This window comes from Tribolium castaneum, chromosome 5, assembly GCF_031307605.1.
Source record: "Tribolium castaneum strain GA2 chromosome 5, icTriCast1.1, whole genome shotgun sequence".
NCBI classification, from domain to species: Eukaryota; Metazoa; Arthropoda; class Insecta; order Coleoptera; family Tenebrionidae; genus Tribolium; species Tribolium castaneum.
In genome coordinates, this window is record NC_087398.1 from 14,630,955 (window position 1) to 14,656,295 (window position 25,341).

A 25,341-nucleotide genomic window follows, 5' to 3' on the forward strand; every position below is an offset into this window, starting at 1 on the left:
GTCCTTAATTTATTGCAATATGTAACGAAATTAATAAAAAAATAAATCAATTTTTTCTTCATTTCTAGTTCGTTTTATGGGTAAAAAAAACAGTTTTTATTACTTACCCATTTGTTTCTCAGCTAGATATTACCTGTTTCAAAACTATAAAAACAACAACGTCGCATTTTCTCTCAAAATTAGCTGTAATAAATTATTCATGCACTACAAAAAAATAACAGCTAATGTAATTTTTGTTTCAATGAGAGATCTAACCATTAATAACTATTTTCCAATTTTTATCAATCTTATTAAAAAAAATAATTCGGCTAAATGCGACGTTGGCGTTTTTATAGTTTTGAAACGGCTAATAGGTACTTATTAAATTATTTCTTGTGAAGAATTACCATAGAGGCAAAATTAAATAAAAAAACTGAGTAATTTTAGCCATGTTTGAAAGCTATTTAAACAGGTTATTGAGCAAAAAACTAAGGATCGCTTTATAGCTTTGTTAAACTTTAAGTTTAATTCGTTGTTAGAAGTTAACAGCGCGAATGGACCAATTACATTTGTTCAATTTGCTCACGTGATCACGTATTTAAATTAATAACGCTAATAATAAACCAGTTCTTTAAGGGTCGGTTTACAAAAAGCGAATTTAAGAATTTAATTTAAAATTAAATTTAAAATGCCATTTAAAATGCATTGACAAATGTTAAGTTAATCACGATTAAAATTTATTTTAAAATAAAAATTAGTGTCATACTTATTTAAACTCAGTCTTTTTGGAAACTAAAGGTTTCTCCACTGTGAACAGTGAAGTCTTCAAAATGTTCTTACGATCCTTGAAGGCTGAAAAAAAATGACGTCACCAAGTTAGGTAAAAAAATCTCCTTTTATCTAATGTTTTCGTGCTCTGTTAAACAAAAAATGCAATTATTTTAAGGAATTTTGTCTTTATTTATTAATTTTTATTTAAACAGAACAGTTTCTTTTTCAAAAGTGAGCGTCTTACATTTTTTGCTTCCCTTCTTTAAAAAAATAGAGCGATAATAAAACTTCTCTACTAAGTAGGTACTGTGAAGTCTTCAAAGTGTCTTTACAAAACTGAATTGCGACAATTAGGTAAATTTTCGAGAAACAAAAAAAATTAACTAAACTTGGTTTTGTTAAAAAATATACTTAGCAGCAAACAATTAGATAGCAAAATCCGATATGATTTTAAGGATTGTCGTCAAAATTGTAGGAATAATAACACAAGTTACAAAATTTCACAATTCAAAAATCTGTTGGCTGTTTTGAAATCAGCATCCAACAGCCGTTCTAACAAATTTAGGAATTTGTTGAGTCTCATTACATTGTCTTTTTACTTATTCTCAATTTTAAATAATCTGTAATTTATTGATTAAACATAACATCTTTGCCAAGAAATTTTCACCGCGTTCTTCACTACGTTTTCACTTAAACTCTCAGTATTTTAATTTTTCAAGCAATAATTTATTCTTGGAATCAACATAAAGGGACATAGGACGGAAATAAAACCAAATTTTACAAATTACAAATGTTTATTATCATAGTGGCAGTAATAGTAACAAATATCAATTTGTAAACTAACATCAAATTCTGAGGATTGCACAGAGAAATTTATTTACACAAATTTATAAAACTGAAATTTTGAATTTCATTTAGATATTTGCTATTATAGGGACCTACGAAAAGACACTATTTATAAATATACACAACTTATATGTTTTGAACTCAAACACTGTATTCACATATGTACACCGGCATTAGGACATACCAAAAAATTAAATAATATTATATTTAAAACCTAGTAATTATCAGTGGAAACAAAACGATAGAGATTTTGTCATAATAATGGAATTGCAGTCGATATTAATTATGTTAATCTCATTCACACAGTCGTAGAAATTCTCACATTCACACACTAGAAAATATCAGATCACGCGACAGTCTTAAACAAATTGTATAAATACTCTTAAACAACGTCTAATTAGCTAACTTGAATAATTTAATTCTGTTTAGGCGGCTCTTTGTCGATTCGCATATCGTCTATTTTTGCCACGATTTTCAACGCAGGGCCCAACTTCATCGCCATTGCGGTCATCAAATGATCCTCTTTCAACAACATTAAAGCTTGACCGTCGATTTCCTGAATCAAGAAGTCTTCAGCGTAGTCGGAACAACCTGGCAGATTTTTAATGAAATCACACACATCTTGAACCTGCAAAAAAACTCAAATTAAGTAAAAAAAAACACGAAAAAATAAGGAACGTGTCAGATTCAAAAATCGTGCAAATGAATAAAGTCGCGAGTTGAAACCGTCCAGTAATAATGAAGTAAAGTAGTAGGGGAGGGCGGGTATGCGATACAGTTTTAAAAACTTTTAAGGTCAGTTTTTAAATGTGGCAAAAGTGTTCGTTTTAGTTTAAACAGCTTACGTGACACAGGTAAAAAATCATTTGGAATTGTGTTTTATAGGCACGTGAGTAAAATGTCAGTTTTTTGACTATTGGTAAAGTCCTTTCGAGTTTACATTTATAGCAAAGTTTTTAAATTTGGTACATGTAAAAATTAAAATAACTCTAGGGTACAAAAATGTAACAAAACTGGAGGGTACAATTGTAACGTGCTTAAAGTACAGGGACCAGAATAATGAAAGTGATTAGTGTTTTATTTACCTATTGTCAAAGATTATTATTGTTAGCAGTAAAACCTTAATTCCTAATTACTAATGACATGTTAACTTCTGGTAATATTTCTTGTAATACTCAATAATGCCTATTCTTTATTAATTTCTTTTCTTCTATTCAAATATGAGTTACAACTGTGTCAACCACGAGCACGTTTGTACATTCTGCCTCGTCACAATACAATTTTTTTTTTCGTTAGTGGAATGAATAACATAAATAATATTATTTCTCTTTAAAGCTGATGTTTAGCCTACACCGGAGTATTTTTTTTTTCGTTTTTATCATTACACACATTCCGAATAAAAATCGACAGTAAAAATTGTTGTAAATGTATCCGCTCTTCCCTATACATTGCACTTTATCCTAAAAGTTTAAGCGTCCAATAACTTATACTGATTAGAAATACAAGAAAGAAATTTGCATAAAAACTATGCAAAAATCAAGTTTATCAATCGATTTTATTTCTTGTGATCAATAAAATTAAAACAAAATTCAACACAAAATAAATATAGATTTGGAACGAAAACTTCTATTCATTTTTCATTTTTTACAGTGTTCAATATCAGAGTCTATACCAACGTTTGCAGTAAAATACTTTTTTTTTCCTATGGATATAATTTTTTCCAAAATTTTTCTATAGTTCCTTATACAAAATCAATTATAATTCATATTGAGCCACTGACGAAAATAGTTCTTGTAATATTAATGACATTCCAAAACCAACGATGCTTGAATTTTGTGCAAAATTACACGGAAAATATTGTGGCTAGTCTCAAAAACGTCCAAAAAGTAAACTGGTTGTGTAGCTCACAATTAATTGTAATCAAATTCTAAATCGTGATTACTTTGACCATTCCCAAGCTAATAGTCACTTAATTTCAACAATAATTAACTTTAGTTGCTATTTACTTTGCAAAACTGCAATCAAATTTTAATTCGCGATTAATTTAACATTTATTGTCAATGCAATGTGAATGGTGGCAACTTAATTTCGAATTTGTTTAATCCTGAATTAAATTTTAATTCTTCTATAAACCGGCCTTAAATTAATTTAATTAATTTTAGTTATAACGAATTTAAGAAATATTCTAAAAAAAATCTAATATTACGTAGAGAAAAACATGAAGTATTTAATAACAAACGGTGATTTTTGTATGATTATTAGTTTTTGAGACAGTAAAAATATACATTTAGCAAGCTCATCCTGGATACATATTTTCACATTAACACTTTGTTTTTTACAATGATCAAAATATTGTTTCTGTAGTATCCTTAGTTTTTGTCTAAGACGTTCTTAAGGAAATTGTTTACTCTATTTTCAACAAAAAAATTTAATAACTCCAAAAGTAAGCAGAATTTATCAATAAAAAATAAAAAGTTTAGGACAGAATCATCAGCATTAGAAACTACTGATGATTATGGCATTTTGAACGTTTTAAAATTAATTTTGTGCTTTTCTACACCCTTTAAAATTACCTTATATGTACTTATTTTAATTTTACAAACTTAGAAACCCTAATATTCAATGAAGCTTTTACTTTCTATTCCAAGTTATTTAGCAAAATCACCATTCACACATAAGAAACAATTGAGAGAATTTTTATTGAGAGAAATTGGAATTTATTGGAAATTTTTAGCATATAACCCGTTTGTAATACAAATTACTCTTTAAAATTTTAAATAATACCATATCGCTTACGACTCCTCAAATAAACTGCTAAACTGCATAAACTATTCGAAAAAGATTGATAGAAAACACATTAGTTTTCAATTAATTTATTTAAATCAAATAGCAAACCTAATACTTCTAGCACAAGTTCTCAAAAAATGCAAGATAGAAAATTAAATTGAAAAGTCACCAAACATGCAAATTTTTAAATGTCTCCTTTATTTTCTGAGATATCTGTTAAAAAAAATCACCTTATATTTATTTAAAAAGTTTTTATTTTACAAAAAGCGCAACCATGTTTGCACTTTTTTCTCCAATATTAGGTTGCCGTTGACTTTTTTCAAAGATATTTTCCTGTATTGTGTACTACTTAAGTTTTTTTATACAATTACTCGTAGTGAATTTTCTATAATATGAACTGAAACTATTAGCTGCTCCAAAACTATAAAAACGCCAGCGTCGCATTTTACTGAATTATTATTTTTAAATAAGGGTGATAAAAATATAAAACAAATTAGTGATTAGGTCTCTCATTGAAAGTAAAAATTACATTAAATATTTCTTTTTTGAAGTGAATGAACAATTTATAACAGCTAATTTTGAGAGAAAATGCCACGTTGGCGTTTTCATAGTTTTGATACAGCTAATAATAAAAATTCTTATCCAAACAGATACGATGAAAAGTAAATATATACACAACTTATTTAAAAGACGCAACATGACTATTTACTTTTTTAAGCAAAATATGTTTGGGGCACGTAGCCCCTATGTAAATATGCCATTGTCTGGAACTCCTGTTTTATCATTTTAGTTTGCGGGATTTTATACCTTGCGCGTTGAGAGTGTTGCAACGATAAGTTTTGTACTTTTTTTAATTAAAGAATTAACTACAACTTTATACTTTTTTAAAGGTATACTGCCCGCAAAAAAAATTATCAAACTTACGCTCCATTTCAACGGATCGACTTTCGGCGTATTGTCATTGTCTTCATTCGGACTCAAACTGCTCTCAGCACCTGAAGTGCCCGAATCCACGTCCACTTCCATTCCATCTTTGTCCCAATTTTTCTTATCTTCGGTCTTGTATTTCCCACTGGAAGAATCAAATGAATAAAAGAGGAGAATTTATTTGAATTAAATAACACACCTTTTGGCACAAGCCAGTGAACAAAATCGCTTATTTTTCTTAAATTTGGCGCGTAAGTCCACTGTACCACAAGCTTCACATTTAGCCATTTCACCTTTGGGCGACATCCCAATGCCATTACTTGACGGAGATGAAGCTCGTTTCTTACCTGGAATAAAACACAAGTGGAAAATGAATCAATAATGAAAAGAAATCAATACTTGATAAATTATTTCAAATTATCAACGTGACGCAAATGATTTTAAATCGATAGGGGTTACGTAATTAAAGGTATCGCCAACTTATTTACCTATTAATATTTTAATGGAAAATGTAAATACGGTTCATTTATAATACATGTAATCCTTTGATTTTTTAACAAAAGAGTTAAGTGAGCTGATAATTTATTCAAAAATAAAAAATTGTGAAGGATATGTCTAATTTTTAAATTTTATTTTCGGTGAAAACATTTTAGACATTTTTTGAGAAAATTTTAATAGACAAGGCTAAAAAATTACTAAATTTTGCACATTTCCCGAAATTTCGTCAAAAACAAGCAAAAAGTTGACTAAAGGACCTCTTTCACGAGAAATTACTAAGTCAGGTCAAATGTTTTTCATATTCGGACGTTCTAAATATTAAAGAATTTCTACGTATTTCGAGCGTTTAGCACATTATTTTAGCAATTGGTCGAAAATGGTGTTTTCGAGTATTTCGAGCGTTTTAGTACATTTCTCAAAGAAAAACCAATAGTTTGACGAAATTCTGTTAAAAAAGCATGACGAACAATATTTTTTGTTTACATTTTTGGGTTTTTTGAGTGATTATACAAGCAACTGTTGTAATAAAAATGCAGTTTTATTGCAAAATTTTGAAAACTAAAACAAAAATCATTTTTCACTTGTGATGAAAATTAGATTCCTATCCGTTTTTGTGCTAAATTTGCACATATTTCATCCAAAAACGTAATTATTTTTCAAAATTAAAAAATTGTGTTATTTTGGGCTTTTCGCAGTGAATAAGTTTGTTCTTTCGCCAAATAATCAATTATTATACGAAACTAACTAAAAAATCACCAAATAATACCGAAAATAGCGTTATCCTTGCCTTTTTTGTGCCAAAAACACAAGCTTAAAGTTCGAGGGCTTTTTTGTAGAAACATTTTAATTTAAAATACGTTGCTATGCGAAGGGTGTTTAAAATATAGTGAAAACATTAATTTAAAACACGTTGCTATGGGAAGCGTGTTTTAAAATAGTGAAAACACATTGCTATCGGAAACGTGTTTTAAAATAGTGTTTATAATCTAATCTTAAAAGGTTTTTTAGTTTAGTTTTTAAATCATGTAAGATTACCTCCATTACCATCCATATTACTGTTTTTTCACCGAATTTGGTTAAAACCAAAATTTTAAATCAATTTTTCACTTTCAAAATTGAGACACTACCAACTGTCCCTAAATCGACTAAAATAACAATTTTTGTTTAAAAACGACAAAAAGGGAACAAATTACAAAAAACAGTACACAAACACTCGCTTAAAAAGACCTTGAAGCAGTCATTTTTTCAAAAAGCTCATGGATAAAGCCACTCGTTTTTGAAACTCAATTCGTGCTTCAAAACTGGTCTTATGGTCTTTTAATAAACTGTTTTCGAGAGTATACATCGAGAAAAAGTTACGAATTTGTTTGAAAATTATTTATTTCATTTATTATTTTTGCTCATATCTTTCAGCAGAAAACGAAATTATTTAAAGAAATTTCAGGAAAAACAGCAAGTTACCTTATTCGAAATTTGATCAATTTTAATACTAAATATTTATAGCAATTAAACAACTACACATTACGATAAAATCTTAGTTTTATCACAAAATTAAGCAAATCTAGGAAACAAGTCATTAAATGGCGTTAAAAATGATATTATTTTACCGCTTTTGTGTTTAATTAACAACACATTTCATCCAAAAACATAATTATTTGCGATTGCATTGCGATGTGCGATTTCAGTGAAAAATAATGTTAATTTTGGTTTTTTAAAGAGTTAAAATTTGTTTTTCAGTCAGATACGCAATTATTCCACAAAATGACATTATTTTTGTCTTATTCGAACTCTATTAGCAAAACCCTGAGTTCTTTAGTCATATTTTGTAAACAGAAACAAGAAAGTATTAAATTAGACCGAAACGATTGCGCATTTTAGCAATAAAATAAGATGTTTTTAAAATTTGTGCTTTAAAAATCAGAATTAGTGACGTTATAAGTTATAAGCGCCTTCTCTTAGTTTAATATGATCATTTCTTTAATACAATGGAAAAATAAGCTTTTATAATAAAAAAAAATGTTAAAAGGCCTTTTTAACAAATACAAGTTTATAAATTCGTTGGAAGACAAATCTGCATGTTCATACAGCTTTAAAAATGTTACTTATTTCTTTGACGATTACACGTGGAAAATAGTCATTTTTACAATTAAAATTAATGAAAACATGAGTTTCTTAAAAAACTTGAACATACGTTGAAGATATTTTCTACGCCACAAGCAAAGGTTTCAACAATTGCAGGTCAAAAAAATAAATGAAATTTTGAAGTTTTTGTTTTTCATTTCTGACTGAATTATTTCTGTAATAGTTGTTCAGATAAATAAAAATTTGGCAATAGTATCAATGCTACTTACGAGGGGGTTCATCTTCTTTGTCATTAGACGAGTGAATGGGTTTTACATCGCCCAAGAGGGCGCTGCGTGTAACTGGGAAAGGTTCGGACGATTCTTGAATAACAAAATCTTCAATAACATGAGTTAGAACTTGTGGTTTGACCATAGCTTTAGGGGGGCACCGTTCCTTGACTTCTTCAGCCGTTGTGGCAATGGGAAGGCCGTTCTCCGATGGGATGTTGGAGGGCTGTGTTGGAACAGTTCCTGGAATTGGTACTGGCTGAACTCCTGTCGTTTCGGTGGTACTCTGCTGCGGTTTGACGTCGCTGGACGGATTGGTTTCTTTGTTCTCCGAATGGGGTAAGGCCACTATAACAAATGAAAAAGTCGATAAACAAACTATATAAAAAAATATTACATTAAACAGCTTTTGTTATACAGCAGAAGTTTACACGGAATACCACAATTTCAAAATAATTATTTACATAATGATACAAACGATACCTCTTACGTGTATCAATAAAATTATCTAACTCCAATATTGTTATTTTGCTAATTACTAAAAAATGTTAAAAAGGAACAAGGTCAAATTTAAATACATAAAACGGTATCCAACACAGTTTAAAAAATATTGATTAGGAGATTTTAAATACCCTAAAGAGAGAAAAATTTGTGAAGAAACTCATTTTGTAAGACAGTACTTATGAACATAAGTTCTATCACTATAACAGTGATTTGTGACTTTAGACAAAATAGTGGTCCTCAAGTATTCGTTAATAACGCTTTCGAAAAACAGGAGCAGAGGCGGAATGATTTGTAAAAATTTTGAGGGCGCAATGTTTCCAAAAAGTTGAAATTTTTAGAAAAGATTTCAACGATAGATTTTAAAAAGCAAGATGTAGTTAATGATAAAACTAAACATCTCAAGCATTGGCTCAAGAAAAATAAAATTCATTCAAAAATTTGAAACAAATATATGTGTGCATAAGAATTTCCGTTTTGACTTGCATTAGCAAATACATCAATTATACTTTTCATTGTTTCCTTCGTTCAAAATTTTTGGTCATATTACAAAGTGTCTATAAATGAATGTGGGATCGTAGTAGGTATTAAAAGTTTGCCGCTTCTTTCAAGAAAAAACAAACAATGTCAGTATATGAAAAAATTGGTTTTATTGATTGCCTACATAGATAAAAATTTATTTACAGAAATTTCATAAAAATTAAATACAAATTCAAATTCCGGAACCATCTGAGATCCTACACTCTTTTATAAACAGTCTGTGCATCCCTGCCAGACTGTTCCTAAGCCTGTCTTGTCTATTGTACTTCCTAAATTATTGTTGACAATCTTTTCACTGTTTGAAATTTTATAAAGTCGATAGCAATACAAGCGAAAGTGTCCTGCCAAAACATAAATATGAAAGTACTTATTTTTGCATACGAACCAACAGAAACAATTAAGTGAGTCTATTACAAGAATGTACAATTCTCGAGTTTTCCAAGATACGAGAAACACACTCATCTTTTAGCATTTTTTTTAATTTCAATAACATTATCATAAAGAGATTTTTGATACATTCAAAAGTACATAAACCATTATAATTGGCAAAAATGTTTTGGAGATTTCACTGTTGCAAACTAAATATGGTGGAGAATAATATCGAACATAGAGAATATTATTAAAGAATAATTTTTTTCGAAATTTCTTTCAGTTTTCGAGTTATCCAAAAAATTGCACTCTACTGCGACGATTTTTTTGGTAAAAGGAAATGATCTAAAAATGTCTTCTAATTCAATAATATTGTTCTTAAACCAGTGTTGCTTTTAATAAATTATTAAAGTTGCGTTCCGAGCGCACTACAAAAATTTTTCGAACTTGGTCGAGGTATTTAATATGCCCTGAAAAGATTGAACATTTTGTTTAATAATTTAAGGTGCTATTCTCAGTAGCATGCACATCTACGTTTTTTTAAATGTTTTCTGTCACCAAATACAAAATTGTCATACTCTTTTGGAAATCAATATCCTACATTCGTACCTCATGGGGCTCGTGCTGCAAACAAACTACTTACGAAAAAACTGTATCTTCCAAATATGTTAAGTAATTAAGTATTATAAGCTCCATTGGCTCAAAAGTATTTACTTTTACTTTTTAGAGTTCTCACTATAAAAATTATAATCCAAAATATTTTTTTAAATTGTTTGCTTTTTTCGAATTTTGCTGTCTTGCCGTGTACATTTATAATTTGGTACTCTTTTGTCCTCTTACTCTATCATTTATGTTATCGCAACTTAAAAGTATTAAGTTTGGGGCGAGCGGAAAAACTTTGAAGAGGTATAGTATTTTCCTTTGTCCTTTGTGTTTTTTAACGTGCATCAATGGAGTTTCTGTGTTTCTTGTTGGAGACAAAAGTCCCTAGCTAGCGGTCGTCAAGAGCTATATCCGCCTCTGCACAGAAGTGCCCATAATAGTTATTTTTTTGATGGTAACATTTTAAACCTTCTTTTTCATATCTGAATCCTAGATTATAAACACTTTTCCCATAGCAAGCGTGTTTTAAAATAGTGAAAACACGTTGCTATCCGAAACATGTTTTAAAATAGTGTTTATAATCTACGATTGAGATATTAAAAAGAATGCTTAAAATGTTACCAAATGTTCTCTTTTAATCACTGCGTTCTCTTGGCACCAAATTTGTCACTAGAGTCCAATTTAACTCAAAATCACACGGAAACAGAAAATAAAAATGTAAGTGCACTGTTGCCATTTTTTCAATAGTTTTAAAACAGCAAGTAAAATTTGGAAGTAAAGTTACCGTTGGGGGCGCCACTGAGCTAGGTCCAAAACAATAACCATAATGGGCGGGAAAATTTTTATTCGGATATTTTGGGCGTTGTACGAATTTTGAGGCTTCTCAATTATAACATTGCCTATGCGAAATGATTATTGTATCTTTGGTGGAAGAAACGAATGTTGACAAATTAGAGATGACGAGGAAAACACGAATAACGATGACTTTTTGGTTCACTTTCTTTATTGAAAAATTATTACAAAGACATTGAAAATCCTACCTTTTGGAATAATTTACGTTTAAGTGTATTAGCAGTTGTTAATCTTAATTGTAGTTTTGTTGAATTATCGAAGTATTTCATGATTTTATCAGTGGAAAAACTCACAAACTTCACTAATTTGTTGGTTTCTTGAGCCCAACTTTGTGTTCGCTATGATCCATTACTATAGTCTTTAATTAGACAACTGTTTGATAACACTTTGTAATGAAAATTTAAATCTTTTACACTTTTTATCCACTTTCAAATTCCAACAATAAACACTTTATATACCACAAAAAAACGCAGAACCAAAGTCAAAGCTAATAGTACTTTTAAAAAGATTCTCTTCAATGTAAGCAATTAACACTATACACGCAAAATTGTTAAACAATTTATTAGAAATTGTTAAACAATTTATTAGATGTCAATTAAATGTGGAATTACGAAAATTTGGTTACTGTTTTCGACATAGTTCAAAAGTCATCACCAGAGGGCGTCTAGTTAATTTTATTTCCGAATATTGATAGTCTTTTTGAAACTGAAAATTTCTAACTAGCAAATTTTTTTTGTTATGGTGATTATGAAGTATCATATAATGACCCACCAACTCTTTCTTATTGGACCTCGATTTAGGTAAAAATTACTGACGAGATGTACCCACGTATTTCTGGTTGTGCCAAGATAAGAACCATCCATAAGATGCAGATTTGAAAATACAGCAGTGGTGTTAATTTCTGAGTTTATGATGTGATTAATGAAATAAAAATGAGTTAGTTATTCTTAACTGTTTTTAAATCCGCTCAAACTGTTGTAAATTTCCACATAATTATAAGGAACGCACCTTTTTGTACGTAAAATAACACACAAATATTGAGTTTTTACTTACACAATTCTTTTATAACCAGAGTGAGGATTTCAGAGTAGCGGTTGTTCATCGCATCATGTCATCAAATGCATGCGGCTTGCATCCATAAGCATTGTATTAATTATGTTTTCAAAGATGTGACAAGACAAGCATGAAAAAGGGGATAAAGAATAGGAATGTACCTTTTGACCCGTCCTGTGCTCACAAGACAATATTTTATCCGCTCTGACTGTTACGAATTTCCCCATGACTAATGCGCGCAACATTTCATACGTTCTTAATATTTTCAAATCGAAATAATGCATGAATAATGAGTTTTTACTTACACATCACTACTGAAGAGGTTATGTTAAAATTTCTTGTGCGTATTTATATTTAACAATTCACCAGTGAGCCATGAATTCAAAATTTGGCGCATTAACTGTCAAATGTCAAAAAACAAATCGAACGACAAGTGAGGTTAGAACCAATTTACCCAAACATTTTCAACCAAAGCTTGGTCTTCGTTATCAATAAACGTAACTCACCCTCACCCGGTGCGTCCTTGTTCGTATCCGCGATCATCGTTCCTTGCGTTGCACTATCAGCAGCGGTCGCTTCGCCTTGTTCGATTTTAACGGGGGGCACCGTCGGGGGCAAGGGGACTTGTTGCGGTGTTGAAATAGTGATAGTTTGTGGTGCGCCTGGCTGTATTTGCTGCACTTGCGACGGACTTGGAGTGACTTGCATCGCAGTCGGTTGCGTGGATGTTTGAATTTGGCCAATGATCGTTCCTGCAGGTGCCATTTGGGTAAGTTGCTGTAAATAAACAAAACCACAATGTAGTTAACGGTACGTGTGCCCACGTGTGGTACGTACCGAGTGCAACATGCCCATGGGCATGGGTTGGTGGGTGACGGCCAGGTTGGACTGCAGGGGGAGACTTTGCTGTAAAGTCCCAGGGATTGTTTGCTGGATGGCTTGCTGGACTTGCTGGGCCCCAGCTTGCGACATTGAAACGACAGGCATTATGGGTCGATCGCCTGCCATTTGGAGCTGTTGCTGGGGGATGCCCTGGATTGTTTGCACTGAAAAAATTATCAATTTTTACACGGGTTTTTTGATTATGTCACGATGAGTAAAATATGGCTCGGTGTGTTTGCAATGTAAATAAATGAATAGAATTTCCAGGTCGTTATTCCATTTGACACGACATAATCTTTCTTGTGAATTATGTGATAATTAATTGTGTTCTTTTGATACAATTATCACGCTGTTCCACTTAGCGTTTGATATTTGCTTGAAAGAAAATTGCTTTTAAACTACCGAGAATTATGTATTGCTATTTTTATCTTTCTAATAATTCCGACACTAATTAATCGATGACAAATGTAACGTGAGATCTTGTTTTTTTAAGTGCGATTACGTTTGTAACATTGGCATCATTGAGACAATTGAAATTTTTATTGTGAAGTTAGGAAGCTAACATTAGACAGTTGGCAATACTCTCAAAACTAAAAAAAATGGACGAATTTACAGTTCATATTTTTTATAATTAACTGTCAAAATTCGGGATTAATTTATTAAGAAATTAAGAATTAATTAATTAAGAATTAAGCAGCCAAAAATAAACTGCCTCCATTACTCTTAGAAGCATATATAAAATAATTTTGAAAATTGTGGCAAGAAGGACTTAAGAATTGTTCAACGAACCTAAATTCGAGGTTTATCATTGGTGTTCCAGTGAGTTGGAAAATTCAATTACTGACGTTTAAATAATGGGAATTGATTATTTTTGTTTAAAAAAGCCGTAGATACTAACCCCCTGCCTCATCTATTCTTTTTTCAAATATACAAAGTGTCCCATTTATAACATAACATTATTTTAGCCACAAACGTATTTTTATAAATTGCTAAAGAGTATAAAACATTATACGTAATTAGCAAGTAAATGAATAAAACAATCTTACAAACCTTACAAGTGCGCCTTATAAGCAAACAACTGGAATTTGTATTGAAGAGTTTCAGAAGTGTTTATTAATTAACTAGTACTAGTAGTTAAATTTAGGAAATGTGTGTGTGTTAATTTGTAAAAAAAAATGAGCCACAGCCGCAAAAGAAAAGGTATGTCTAACTTTTTTTGGAATGAACAATGGAATTTTCGTAATAATAAATTGAAAATGTCAATCGGCGAATAAAATTTAACCTTTTAAATTCGTCCTCTTAGTTGACTTGATAAAAAAATAACTTAAATTAAAACAGTATCACCTTTTAACCAAGTTAACGCTAATTATTTAACTGAGTTTGGTGAAAGCGTCCCACAATTTATATTTAGTTTTAGCTTCTGATCAGGGTGACTTAGAAAATAAAGAAATCTTATTTACAGAGTAACTTTTTTGTATTTTTTTACAAATACAGACTCAACGAAAAGTAACGCACAAAATTCATATTTTGGTTATAGTAGTTCAGTTTTCAAGAAAATCCTCGAACATATCCTTTTTTTTTAATTTGTTAATTTTTTTAAATGCTACATTTTGACATCATAGTGACATTTATGATGTCATGCGTTTTTAAGTTGTGACATCATTCTTAATTTTTTTACCGACAACTGACATTTTTGTTCACTGTTTTTTTGGATAGTGCAGATTTTTTCTCTGTGGTAATAAGAAAATAAATAAAAATGAAATTAAAAACAAAAAAAAATGATATAAAAATAAAAAAAATAAGTTAATAAAATAAAAAACATTAACAATCAAACATAATAGGCTTTATTTTTTTGTTCTTGGCTTATTTTATATGCGACTATTGATTTATTTCTTCGAAAAAATGACTCATAACGTCATAACAAAGATACGAATTTAGTTATACGCGTTAGTTTTGGTTCAGTCTGTATTTAAAATGTCACTACAATCATTTTGTTTGCAACTAGCATCTCTTGTTTTGTGCAAGTTTTGTGCTTTTTTAAAGTATCTCATAAACTGCTTTATTTTGGAATTTCCCATAGAATAATAGTCTGGACACCGTTCTTCGTTATTTGATTATTATAATTTGGTTTTAAAAATTTTGTTGCATAATGTAATTTGCAAAATTACAAAATTAAACTTTGTTATTATTCTCTCCATCTAAAGCCCACAATCGAAGTATTGTAAGTTCCAATAACGATCTTTACAATAGGTATCTGAAATTGTGTACAGTCTTTGTTGACAAGAAATGTAGCCCTTATTTATTTACACATTTTTTAGTAATGAGATATTTTTATAAATTAGATTAGATAAATGAAATAATAAAATAACTCATTATCTCAAAATTTCCAAAAGATATAATTTGTGTTTGTTATTTACAAAGATGGATTTATAAATTTTTTACACAGAAATTTCAAATTTTTATTAAAGGGTTCTCAAATTTAATTATGTACCTCTTTTGATGTTAAGCAATTACTTAGAGAATATTGTTTACCAACTTCACCGAAATGGCGGAAATGCCATTTTGTGGAGAAAAATTTTTTCATTTGAGTCAGCTAACAAATAATAATTTGTTTTGGTTGTGCTGTGTCTTAGCAGTCATCGATTTTTTTAGGAAGTTTTACACCAAAACTGCTCTTATACATTTTTGTTTTTTCCTTAAATTTTGTGTACGATTACACTAATTTTCATTAATCTGCACTTGTGGTGAAAAATCTATTATTCTTAAAACTGTCGATACATGACAACTTTAAAATAATTCTGTGATCCAAGCGGAACGGAGGTGGTATTTTTTTAATAAAAAGTACCTAATTTAAATCTGAACTTTCTTTTATCAGTCAATCTGTTTAAGCCAGTTGTAGAAAAAATATGTGGACATACTCATCATGGGTTTGGGCTGTATATGCTGCGGCTGCCCTTGTTGGAACTGCAACTGTTGTTGAATGGCGTGCTGTTGTATGGCCTGTTGTTGCATAAGTACGGCTTGTTGTTGATTCTGCTGTTGTCCTTGTACTTGATTTTTGTTCTGATTGGCCATTTGTTGGTTTTTATCAACTTGCATTGGAGATCCCGGTGTTACCGGCGTCATACCGGTCGAAGTATTCATCACGACCATTCTAATTAAGGAATAAATTAGTAACGTAAAGTCACTTTGTGTGAAATGAATTGTTGAGAGGGGAACGAAGTTTAACTTGAAGCCTTCACAAGTTCAACTCAGAGATCTCTCTTTAATATTTGGAATCTAAGAAACGCAATTCAGTCGGGATTAGAAACCCCTTCCAAAGGGCGCACTTTGGTGTTTCTTACTTCATTGGGGGGAAGTAAGAATAACCGATTCCAGGGAAATGAATCGAGCTTAACAACTTACTTGTTGCCGACTAAGTGGTGTTGTTGTATGTTGGCGTACGGTTTAATTTGGGTTTGGTTGGAGGCGTCCGTTTTTGGAGCTGGTGACGTCCGAATTTGCGGCGCTTTCGTTCGTATTTTCGTGCCGAGTTTTCCACCCATCGAAGCCTACAAACATATCTAGTAATTTTCTCCAACATCGTACGCAGTGGAAATACGTACAGGAGTTTGCGCTGCGATGGTCTGGGTGGAGACTGAGCTCGCCGGTCTAATATTTGTTGTGTTCGACGGCAATATATTTAACGTCCTACTTGTGGGTTGCTTCGGTTGAATATTTTCATTCGCTGGTCTAGGTTTATTGATCTGTTGCACATTTCCTTGAGTAGCTATCGCGGCTGCGAAAATTATTAATACATTCGATTGGAAATGGGATTTCCGACTTACGATTTTGTTGGGCTTGAATCGTCGTGGCTTGAGGGCTTTGCTGGATAAACATTCCCTGGGCCGGGGATCCATCGGGAGGAGTTCCCCTGATGAAAATCGGGTTGGGAGCAGCGGCCAACAAAGCCTGGGATTGGATCCCGTTTGTCGTCCAAACCTGCTGGAGACCATTTGTGAACTGCCAAGGAGCGGCGAATTGCATGGGTTGGCCTCCCGGCTAAAAAATTAAAAACTTGTTCGCTTCCGGAATAATAGCACTGAGTGCGTGAGTAAATAGTAAATTTCCGAGTTACGTCTTTCGTAGGCTCGAATCAATAATACACCAGTCAAAGAAGCCGATGTTCACTCTTTTTGCAATCTATCATGTTCCAGCAGGGGTGAGTTTTTCTTACGGAAAAACGTAACCGATAAAAGTGACACGATTATGTTCTTTAACTTTTTTGACACAGTGTAAAAGTGACTGAAATAATCGGAGTATTAGCAAAGTGTCTTACTTGTAACGGACTGATAATTTGGGCTGTCGGCTGAGTGCCGAGCATTGCTTGAGATACTTGAACGCATTGTCCTTGTTGTGTTTGAGCTACAGCGCCCGTATTACTCGCCACTTTTTGCATTACCTTTTGTCCGGCCATTACCTAAGTAGAACAGATTCAATCACGCACTTACAGGGTGTTATGGAAGAGCTTCAACCACCAATAAAACACGTCATTTTCTATTGTTTCGTAGCTGTTTTCTCATATTTAAAAGAAAAACTATTTAGGACATTCTTCCCATTCCGGTATAGAAAATAGTAGCTTCAAAGTGCAACTTATTAATATAAACAACTCACATTTGTCCCTATCAAAAAAAATGAAAAGAAAATTGTGCAGTTTTGGTGTCATTGTCGGATGCAATTTTAATCAAAATCCTTTACAACTTTGTGTATCAAGTTTTATTATTTACACAATTAACAATTGTCGAATTGGCTCGAAAATGCTGTTAATTTACTAATTTTTGTCTTTTTCGAGGGTTTAATAAACACGTTAAAATTCAATTTCTTGGTCAAATTGTGTAAATACGAAATGAGGGAACTAAATTACTTAAAAAAATTTTTATGCGTTTTATTACGTGGTCGGTTAGGAATCAAAAATCGCGAATTTGTGTCAAAAATTGTGTTATTTTTGCTTTTTAGGGCGCTTAGGTGAGATTGAGTTTAAATATGCGACGAAAAGTTACTAAAATAAAATTTCAGTATTTTTTCATTTTCGTCTGTTTTTTTATGTTTAACCAGAAATGCAATTATATTCATGAATTTCGTTCAAAATAAGCTAAATCAAAATAATATTTAATTAAGTTCTTCCGAAAATGGAGCAATTTTGCGTTTTTCAAGCCTTTCGTAATTTTGAGAATTTTCCTTAACCAAGGTGAAAAAAATCAATAACCTGAATCGAAAATGACATGATTTTACCAATTATTTACATTAAACTAGCGCGTTTTTAATCAAAAGCAAAAGTTAACAAAAATTAACCAAAAAACCACTGGTTTGGTCGAAAATGTGTTATTTTTGCCTTTTTCAGATGCTTGAACCCGTTTTAGAGATAAAAACGCTATTTTCGCGGAATTTTAAAAAACCACTAATTGAAACTGCAATTTTTTGTTAAATTTCGACAAAAATTAAATCGAAAAATCGAATTGGGTACAAATTGTTAGTTGCGCTTTTTATGAGCGATTATCCACGTTTTACACTTGAAGTCAATCATTCATTCGACGAAATTTCTTGAAAAAAGTATCAAAATTATCAAGGGCTTAAAAATAAATAGGTATGCACTTTTGAAATAAAACTGGAACTGTTAAAAACTCTTAATTCTGAAAAAAAATCGGTAAAATACGTCAAAAATGACATTTTTTCTCAGGTTGTGTAGACATAAGGCCAGAATTTAACAGAAATTACTACAAAACTATGGCTCATTTTATGTCAGTACAGCGACTTAAAAATTTGCTGCAAAAAATATGGGAGGTAATCACCTAAAATCAAAGTAGTGACGTCCTAACTACCTCTTACCACAAAACCTTCTCAGAAACCTAAAACCTTTGAACATTTTTCTTACATTTTCTTACAAAATCAAAAATTGAATCTTCTTTCTACACAAAATTTTGCCTTGATCTTCAAAGAAACCCCTGACTGTTCTTTTACGTTTAATGAATTGTTATTGTCACTAATAAAATCCAACACTATTTGGTCTTAAAATTAGGCTTTCCAATTTCAAATCGAAATAACTCAAGTTACTAGAGAGCAGTTAGCTATTAGAAAAAAGGTTTCACTTTTGTAATAGCATTTTCAGCACCATGATTTGACAAAGTTTCCCATGTTTTTAATTAGGTATTATTCTTAATGATGACTTAAAGCAATTTTTTATGTTTTATGAATTATTTTCACCTCCTCGTACAGATATGTTACTTATTGTAGAGCCAGTTCTGTATTTATAGTAAATAACAGCTTTATTTACTTTCTCTTAAATAATCGTAGCATTTACTAAATAACAGAAATTTTTGATAAAACAATTATGCTACGGATTGACGTAACCCTGAGATAGTCTATAGTAATTTGTTAGCCTTTGTTTCGCTGTCGCTAAAATAGCATAATTTTTAAATTTTTAGATTTATTTAATACAAAATGATTCCATAAGAAGGATTGTTTGTACGCCTCATTTCATAGTTATGTCGTTACTAACAATTTTTCAATAGATATTACACATGTTTAGTTGATTAAAAAACTGTTACGGATGATAGCGGTTTTAAAAAACTATTATTTTGTAATTGTTTGCTTTGACGAATTGTATTGTTGGTTAAATTTGGAGTAAACTTCCACAACACCTCGTATTTACAAGACAATTGTCTCGGACTGTTGGAGTGTTCTAATGTACGATGTCAAGTACCTTCGACTTACCTTATGCATATCCTGCTGTTTCTGCTGGGCCACCTGCCCATTACCCGTAGCCGAATGGTTAGGCAAGATATTGGGCTGCGAGCTGATCACTCCTAATTGACTCAAAACCAGAGTTTGTTGATTTTGGGTCGTTGGAATGGTCGGAATGGTCGTATACCCCGGAAAAGTGGCTATTTGCAAACCCGCGAAGCATTAAATAACCGAAATTTGCGCTTGATTAATGTAAATTACCTGCTTGACTACCCTGCAGTACGTGTTTTCCTTGCGCCGTCGTCAACATATGAGGAGTCAGCTGGTTTCCCTGGAACGGCTTCGTAATCACTTGTATTTGCTGCGGGTTAATGCCGGGATGCAAGGCGATATTGCTGGGCATCAGGAGCTGGCCTTGCGTGTTGTAAACTTGTTGCAAATAAGTTGGATTTTGGATGACTTGGACGCGGCCGTGGCTCCAGTCGGCGCTGATCTGCTGCGGATGCGCTTGGCTCTGTTGCAATGGGGACATCGTGGTTAAAGTTGCACTTCCTGTTTGGGCCGTTGCCAGAACTTGGCCGTTCTGTGTCTGGATCACCTGACCCTGTTGGGCCACTTGTTGGTGCATCGAGACCGTGTGCTGAGGGGGGCCCATTGAGGTTGCCACGGCGACCTGCTGCATGTGGGGGCTCTGGGCAGGGGCGAGGGCTTGCTGCTCCTGCTGCTGTTGCTGCTGCTGCATTGCCACTTGTTGCATTTGCTGCTGCTGTTGTTGCTGCTGCTGGACGGCCTGGGCCTGGGCCTGAGCCTGAGCCTGTGCTTGGGCCTGAGCTTGAGCTTGAGCCTGGGCATTGGCATCGGCCATTTGCTAAACAAAATTAATAATATTATCATTATTAAATTAGCATTAATTGTGCTGTCAATGTGATAATAAGTTGCGAATACATATTTTATAATAATGGATATTTTTGTAAAATTAGACTTTATTGTTGGAGCGTAAAAAGATGTTTTCTCTAGTTAGGAACATAATTGAATAAAACCAACGTTTTTCTAGGTTTTTTTTTTCAAAATCACTTTTCCAAATTGACACTGTGCATCTTCAAGAGGCTGAATATGTGTCTTATACTAGGATGTCCCAGTGAACTTGCTAAAACCACTATTGACCACTGACTAAGTGACAAATTTATAAATACGAACCTCCAGCCTCTTTCAACAATACAAGGTGTTTCAGAAATGAGCTACTACAAACTTGCACCTACGTTTTTTTACATTTCTGGATGTAACTTTTTAATAGTACTTTTTTATGTTAAACTTTTATTGGTCGATTTTGCCTGGTTTTGGATTTAATTTGACTTTTTTGACTAAAACACACTCATTACACCAAACCCAAAAAAAAAAAAATAAGTCAGTTCAAAAAAAGAAAAAGTGTGCTTTAGTGCTTTACATTTTCTTAGAGTTTATTCTTAAATGTATTTTCATATAATACGTTAAGTTTGGCCATTAACGTTACCAGACCTTACCTGATCTGACCATCAGGTCCACTCAAAATGAGAAAAACATTTAAAAAATAAAATTTGGATATGTAAGTGTGGAACGTTACTTTTAGTATTGTATGTGGTGGAAAGTTAGTTTGTCTTTTATTACACTAAAAAGACAACAATAGTAATTACAAGGAATGTGTCTACAATAGATACAATTTAACATATTTTTATTATTTTTTTTGTATTACACCAAAAGAAATAAATCAGTTTACTTTATAGTAAAATACCGAAGTCCTCAGTTAAATAATTAGTGAACCGCAGAGGGATTTATAAAGTTGGGGAAATCAAATGAAATCTTAAGAAAATCACGGGAAATCCTGTTAAGGAATTAGAATAGTTTTGAAAAAATCATTAGAAACCAGAGGATATCCTGAGGAAATCGCTGAAATCATTTGTAGAAGTCAGGGGAAATCTTGGGAAATCAGGGAAAAACATAATAAATCAGAGAATATTTTGAGGGAATCACAGGAAACTTTTTTAAAAAATTGGGGTAAATTGTGGAAGTTAGGGAAAATCATTTAAAAAAGTTAGGAGAAATCTTGGAGAAATCGGGAAAGGGAGTTTTGAGAAAATCAGTAAATCTGGTGAACAAAATTTGGGGTGGGGTTTACCCCTTGTTTGTGAGTTTTATTAGTGGTGGTTTTTGAGCTTTATTGAGCTTAAGCGTTGTATGTGAAAAAACAAAGATACATATCTTGAATAAAATTATCGATTTATGAAATCAATCTATTGATTACCTCATATGGAAACGAGGAGACGGCGCCACATAAGATTTTTTTGCGGTTAGAATTAAATTCAACAATGGAAACGGAAGTTTTGTTATACGGCCTAATGAAGCGCAGCGACATTTAATTAACTTGACCGTGCTAACATAAGCATTTATATTTATCTTTTAGAAATTGTTTGTCTATTGTGTGCTATGATTGTGTGTCACTATGGTGTTTAAAAAATTTCAAATTTCACATTCGTCAAATAATAGAGATTGCAGCAGTTTCTAGCTCAGCAAAAAAAAGTTTCCTTTTATAGAAGAATTTCCTTTAATATCTGCGAAATACTCCTAGATCCTTTATACCTTTTAGAAGTTTAGGCTCGATTGTATTGCAGAGATTTGTAGAATGTTAGAATTGGAGCAAGTAAAAAGAATCGACAAAAGGGGACGCAAAATTGTTAATTATAATTTGAGGATGTTGAAGTGTTTCGTTCTTGAAGGTTATCACAAAGGGAATTGATTTTTTAGCGATTTTATTCGACCAATAAAATTTTGGGTTAATTAATAATCAGACCTGCCACTATTAATTTTTACTATCACTTTCAAGGTTGAAACTTAGTGGATTGAATTTATTATAGTTTTCTAGACTTTTTCATTTCTAACCATAATTTATGTTTTTGTTTTATTATACATTTGATGATAGATAGTCACACTACTTTGAATCAGATTCAAGAGGTTTCTCTGGAACATTTTTGTCAAATAAAATGTATAAACATTGGTATTTGTTACAATTCTCGAAAGTTTGCTTTTTTAATTACTTATATTAAGATGACCATCAATGATAGTTTATGAATTTGTATGTAGATTTCCAAAGCGGGGTGGTTGTCATCTTCAAAAACAAGAATATCCCGAGTGCGTCAACAAAACTAGTTTCTAATGCAAAAGATAAGATCGAGTAATCTTTCATCAAAATTTAAAAAATAATAAAGTGAGGAGAATGTTAATTGTCACATTATCAGTACTTTGAGGCAAGATTGACTTACCTGTTGCTGGCTTTTAATCTCGCTCATGTTTGATTGATTGTTCGCTTCTTGTCTTGAATTCTCGTGTCCGCGATCTAAATTTAGGAGAGTGTTTGCGATGTCATATTTACAATCGTCGGCTGTTATATCGTGAATTCCTGCTTTTTGGGCTAAGGTCTCTAAGCATTGAAGGGATCGACTTGCTTGCTGATTATTATTACTTTCAGAAGGGTCGCGTTGGGTTGATTCCGGTTCTTGATTACTCGGTTGTTCTTCCTCGTTGTTGTTGAATTTGTGTTGTTTTGATGATGGACTTGTGTTTGTTGTGTCTTTGAGTGGCTGCTTCTGATGCTGCTGACTGTCAGCCTGTTGCAGATTGTCGTAATGTTGAGACCTATAATAAAAAAAATTGATAATTCAATGGTCCAGAAAGAAATGGAACGTCAAGTGATGATGGAATTGGACGAATGTAAATTCCGCACGCGATTATTACTGACAGACTCAATATTTTGGTTACGAAAATATAATTTTTTAAATTATTCAACTGCATTTTTTTAACTTCTCGGGTGACACTCTCCAAAAGATATTAAAATTCTCAAGTTTCATTTTCCAATACATTTTTAAAGAGTCCGTTTTCGTCTAAGTAAAAGCGACTGATAAAAAAAAAACATTTTATGTCGTTAGGTAATATAAATGAAACCTTTGTATTTCATTTGCAATTTTTATTAGTACCTACATCGTCACAAGGTTCTTCTTTAATAAAACCTGGCATCTTATACACAATTTTTAAAAAAACTAAACGTAACCAAAACAAAAACTATAGTCTTTCAAACCTAATTTTAATTCAGCCACTTTTAAAGCCGTTTATGATAAAAGAATGTTTCCAGCTTTGCAAAATGTACGAACTCAAATAGTTATTTATTTAACGAGTTTGAGTGTAAATCGGACGCTTTATTTCACGAGTGGATTTTTAAACCACGAGTGAAAACGAGTGGTTTATCGTCCACACAAAAACGAGTTGAATACAACATTTTATTCTTCGAAATAGACTCAGCAAGGCTTAATATTGCCTTAAATTTGTTAAAAATAATCTGACGTTTCGTACTGAGAAATGCCAAACAGTTGTCAAAACTTCCTTACACAGGAGAAAAACCGTAAATTTTGACAGTGTCGAAGAATAAAATAACTTTTTCGTAATTTAATGAAGGGATAATTCCTATACTTTGTCTTAACCGCATGAGGAATTTACATGCATTTTTACTGAATCATGTCACATCTAACATTTACAAGCACAACAATCACATAATGCATACAATGAAATGTTTCAACACACTTGAACAAAGTGTATTTACTTTTTTTTCTTTGGTGATGGTACAAAATATATGATCTGTGTCGGAAAACAATCAACATCCTTCGAGATTATGTTCCTCTCCTAACAACTACTTGGCAAAAGAAACGCATTACTTTAATTCATTGTTAAGACACAGGGAATAAAATAATGATATATGATAGGTTTATTCAAAAATTTTTGTTTTATATCTCTTGTCATATCAATTATAGAAACTGGTACACGTATTTCTAGGAATAACTACATACAGGCTTATTCACTTAAGATTCCGCGCCTGACCTGGTTAAAATGCAACACAAAATACACTTTACTAAGCTATCTTTTTCATTTAAAAAGCAAATCACAAATCCAAGCAGATATACTTTTGACATCTTTGAAAGAGAAAAAAAACATTTGTTATTCGATTGGTGATTAATAAGAATCTTTATATCAGACAAAATTCATTACGACGACAAACAAGTTCACCAGTCTTTAGAAGACTAGACAAAAATAAATCCTTTTATTAATGATTACATGAAAAGAAGAATCCAGTTAGCTGTAAAATGTATTTTGTGTTACACTTTTTACTTGGTCTGGCGTAGTCTTTTTAGTGAATAGCCCGTATATTGTATTTTCTTATACAGGGTGAATTAATTAATAATTAATTTCCTTAGATGCAACGAAATTAATTACACTTGTAGCTACTACTTGATACTGCGTTTAATTTAACCAAAATTGGCTTCTTCTCATTTAAGTAATAATTTAGTATTTCATAATGAAATTTTAGCAAACTTTCAACACAAACTTGAGAATGCAATGATGGACTGAATTTGTAATTTATTAACAATAATAATAGACAGCTGGAAATAGTAGATGGGTATTGTTGGTTGCATCTAAGAAAATTTCAGAAAGAACCCATAATTGACTGACCCTGTGTACATTTACGAAATTGTGTTTGGTAGTTTGATTAAAATATAAATTTTTCATTCTGGTAGAGAAACACATTATGATATACGACAAAGGGCTACATTGTAGTAATTAAACATTTTAACCTTCTGGGAAT

At 31.8% G+C, this 25,341-nt stretch overlaps 2 protein-coding genes across 4 annotated transcripts in view; one reads left to right on the top strand and one right to left on the bottom strand.

Moving 5' to 3' along the window:
* Window positions 1-1,525: 1,525 nt before the first annotated feature.
* LOC655591 (polyhomeotic) overlaps window positions 1,526-25,341 on the bottom strand; it is a 35,570-nt gene continuing 11,754 nt past the window's right edge. The window contains exons 2-15 of one of the 3 annotated variants that reach the window (XM_064356791.1): window positions 22,973-23,345; window positions 19,941-20,547; window positions 19,710-19,879; window positions 17,278-17,418; window positions 16,787-17,000; window positions 16,565-16,728; window positions 16,365-16,510; window positions 15,878-16,113; window positions 12,915-13,123; window positions 12,584-12,854; window positions 8,160-8,507; window positions 5,510-5,657; window positions 5,308-5,455; window positions 1,526-2,224 (exon numbers count right to left, since the gene is read on the bottom strand). In XM_064356791.1, coding sequence (XP_064212861.1) covers window positions 2,012-2,224; window positions 5,308-5,455; window positions 5,510-5,657; window positions 8,160-8,507; window positions 12,584-12,854; window positions 12,915-13,123; window positions 15,878-16,113; window positions 16,365-16,510; window positions 16,565-16,728; window positions 16,787-17,000; window positions 17,278-17,418; window positions 19,710-19,879; window positions 19,941-20,547; window positions 22,973-23,345 — 3,388 coding nt within the window. In that variant the 3' untranslated portion in view covers window positions 1,526-2,011. Of the gene's footprint in view, window positions 2,225-5,307; window positions 5,456-5,509; window positions 5,658-8,159; window positions 8,508-12,583; window positions 12,855-12,914; window positions 13,124-15,877; window positions 16,114-16,364; window positions 16,511-16,564; window positions 16,738-16,786; window positions 17,001-17,277; window positions 17,419-19,709; window positions 19,880-19,940; window positions 20,548-22,972; window positions 23,346-25,341 lie in introns of all 3 variants that reach the window. The other 2 variants (XM_015978235.2, XM_064356792.1) reach the window with 2 other exon arrangements.
* The window catches only part of LOC655187 (D-2-hydroxyglutarate dehydrogenase, mitochondrial), a 153,445-nt gene continuing 140,809 nt past the window's right edge, over window positions 12,706-25,341 (top strand). Inside the window, exon 1 of the mRNA XM_015978237.2 lies at window positions 12,706-12,846. The gene's annotated coding sequence lies outside the window, so the exon portion shown is untranslated. The remainder of the gene's footprint in view (window positions 12,847-25,341) is intronic.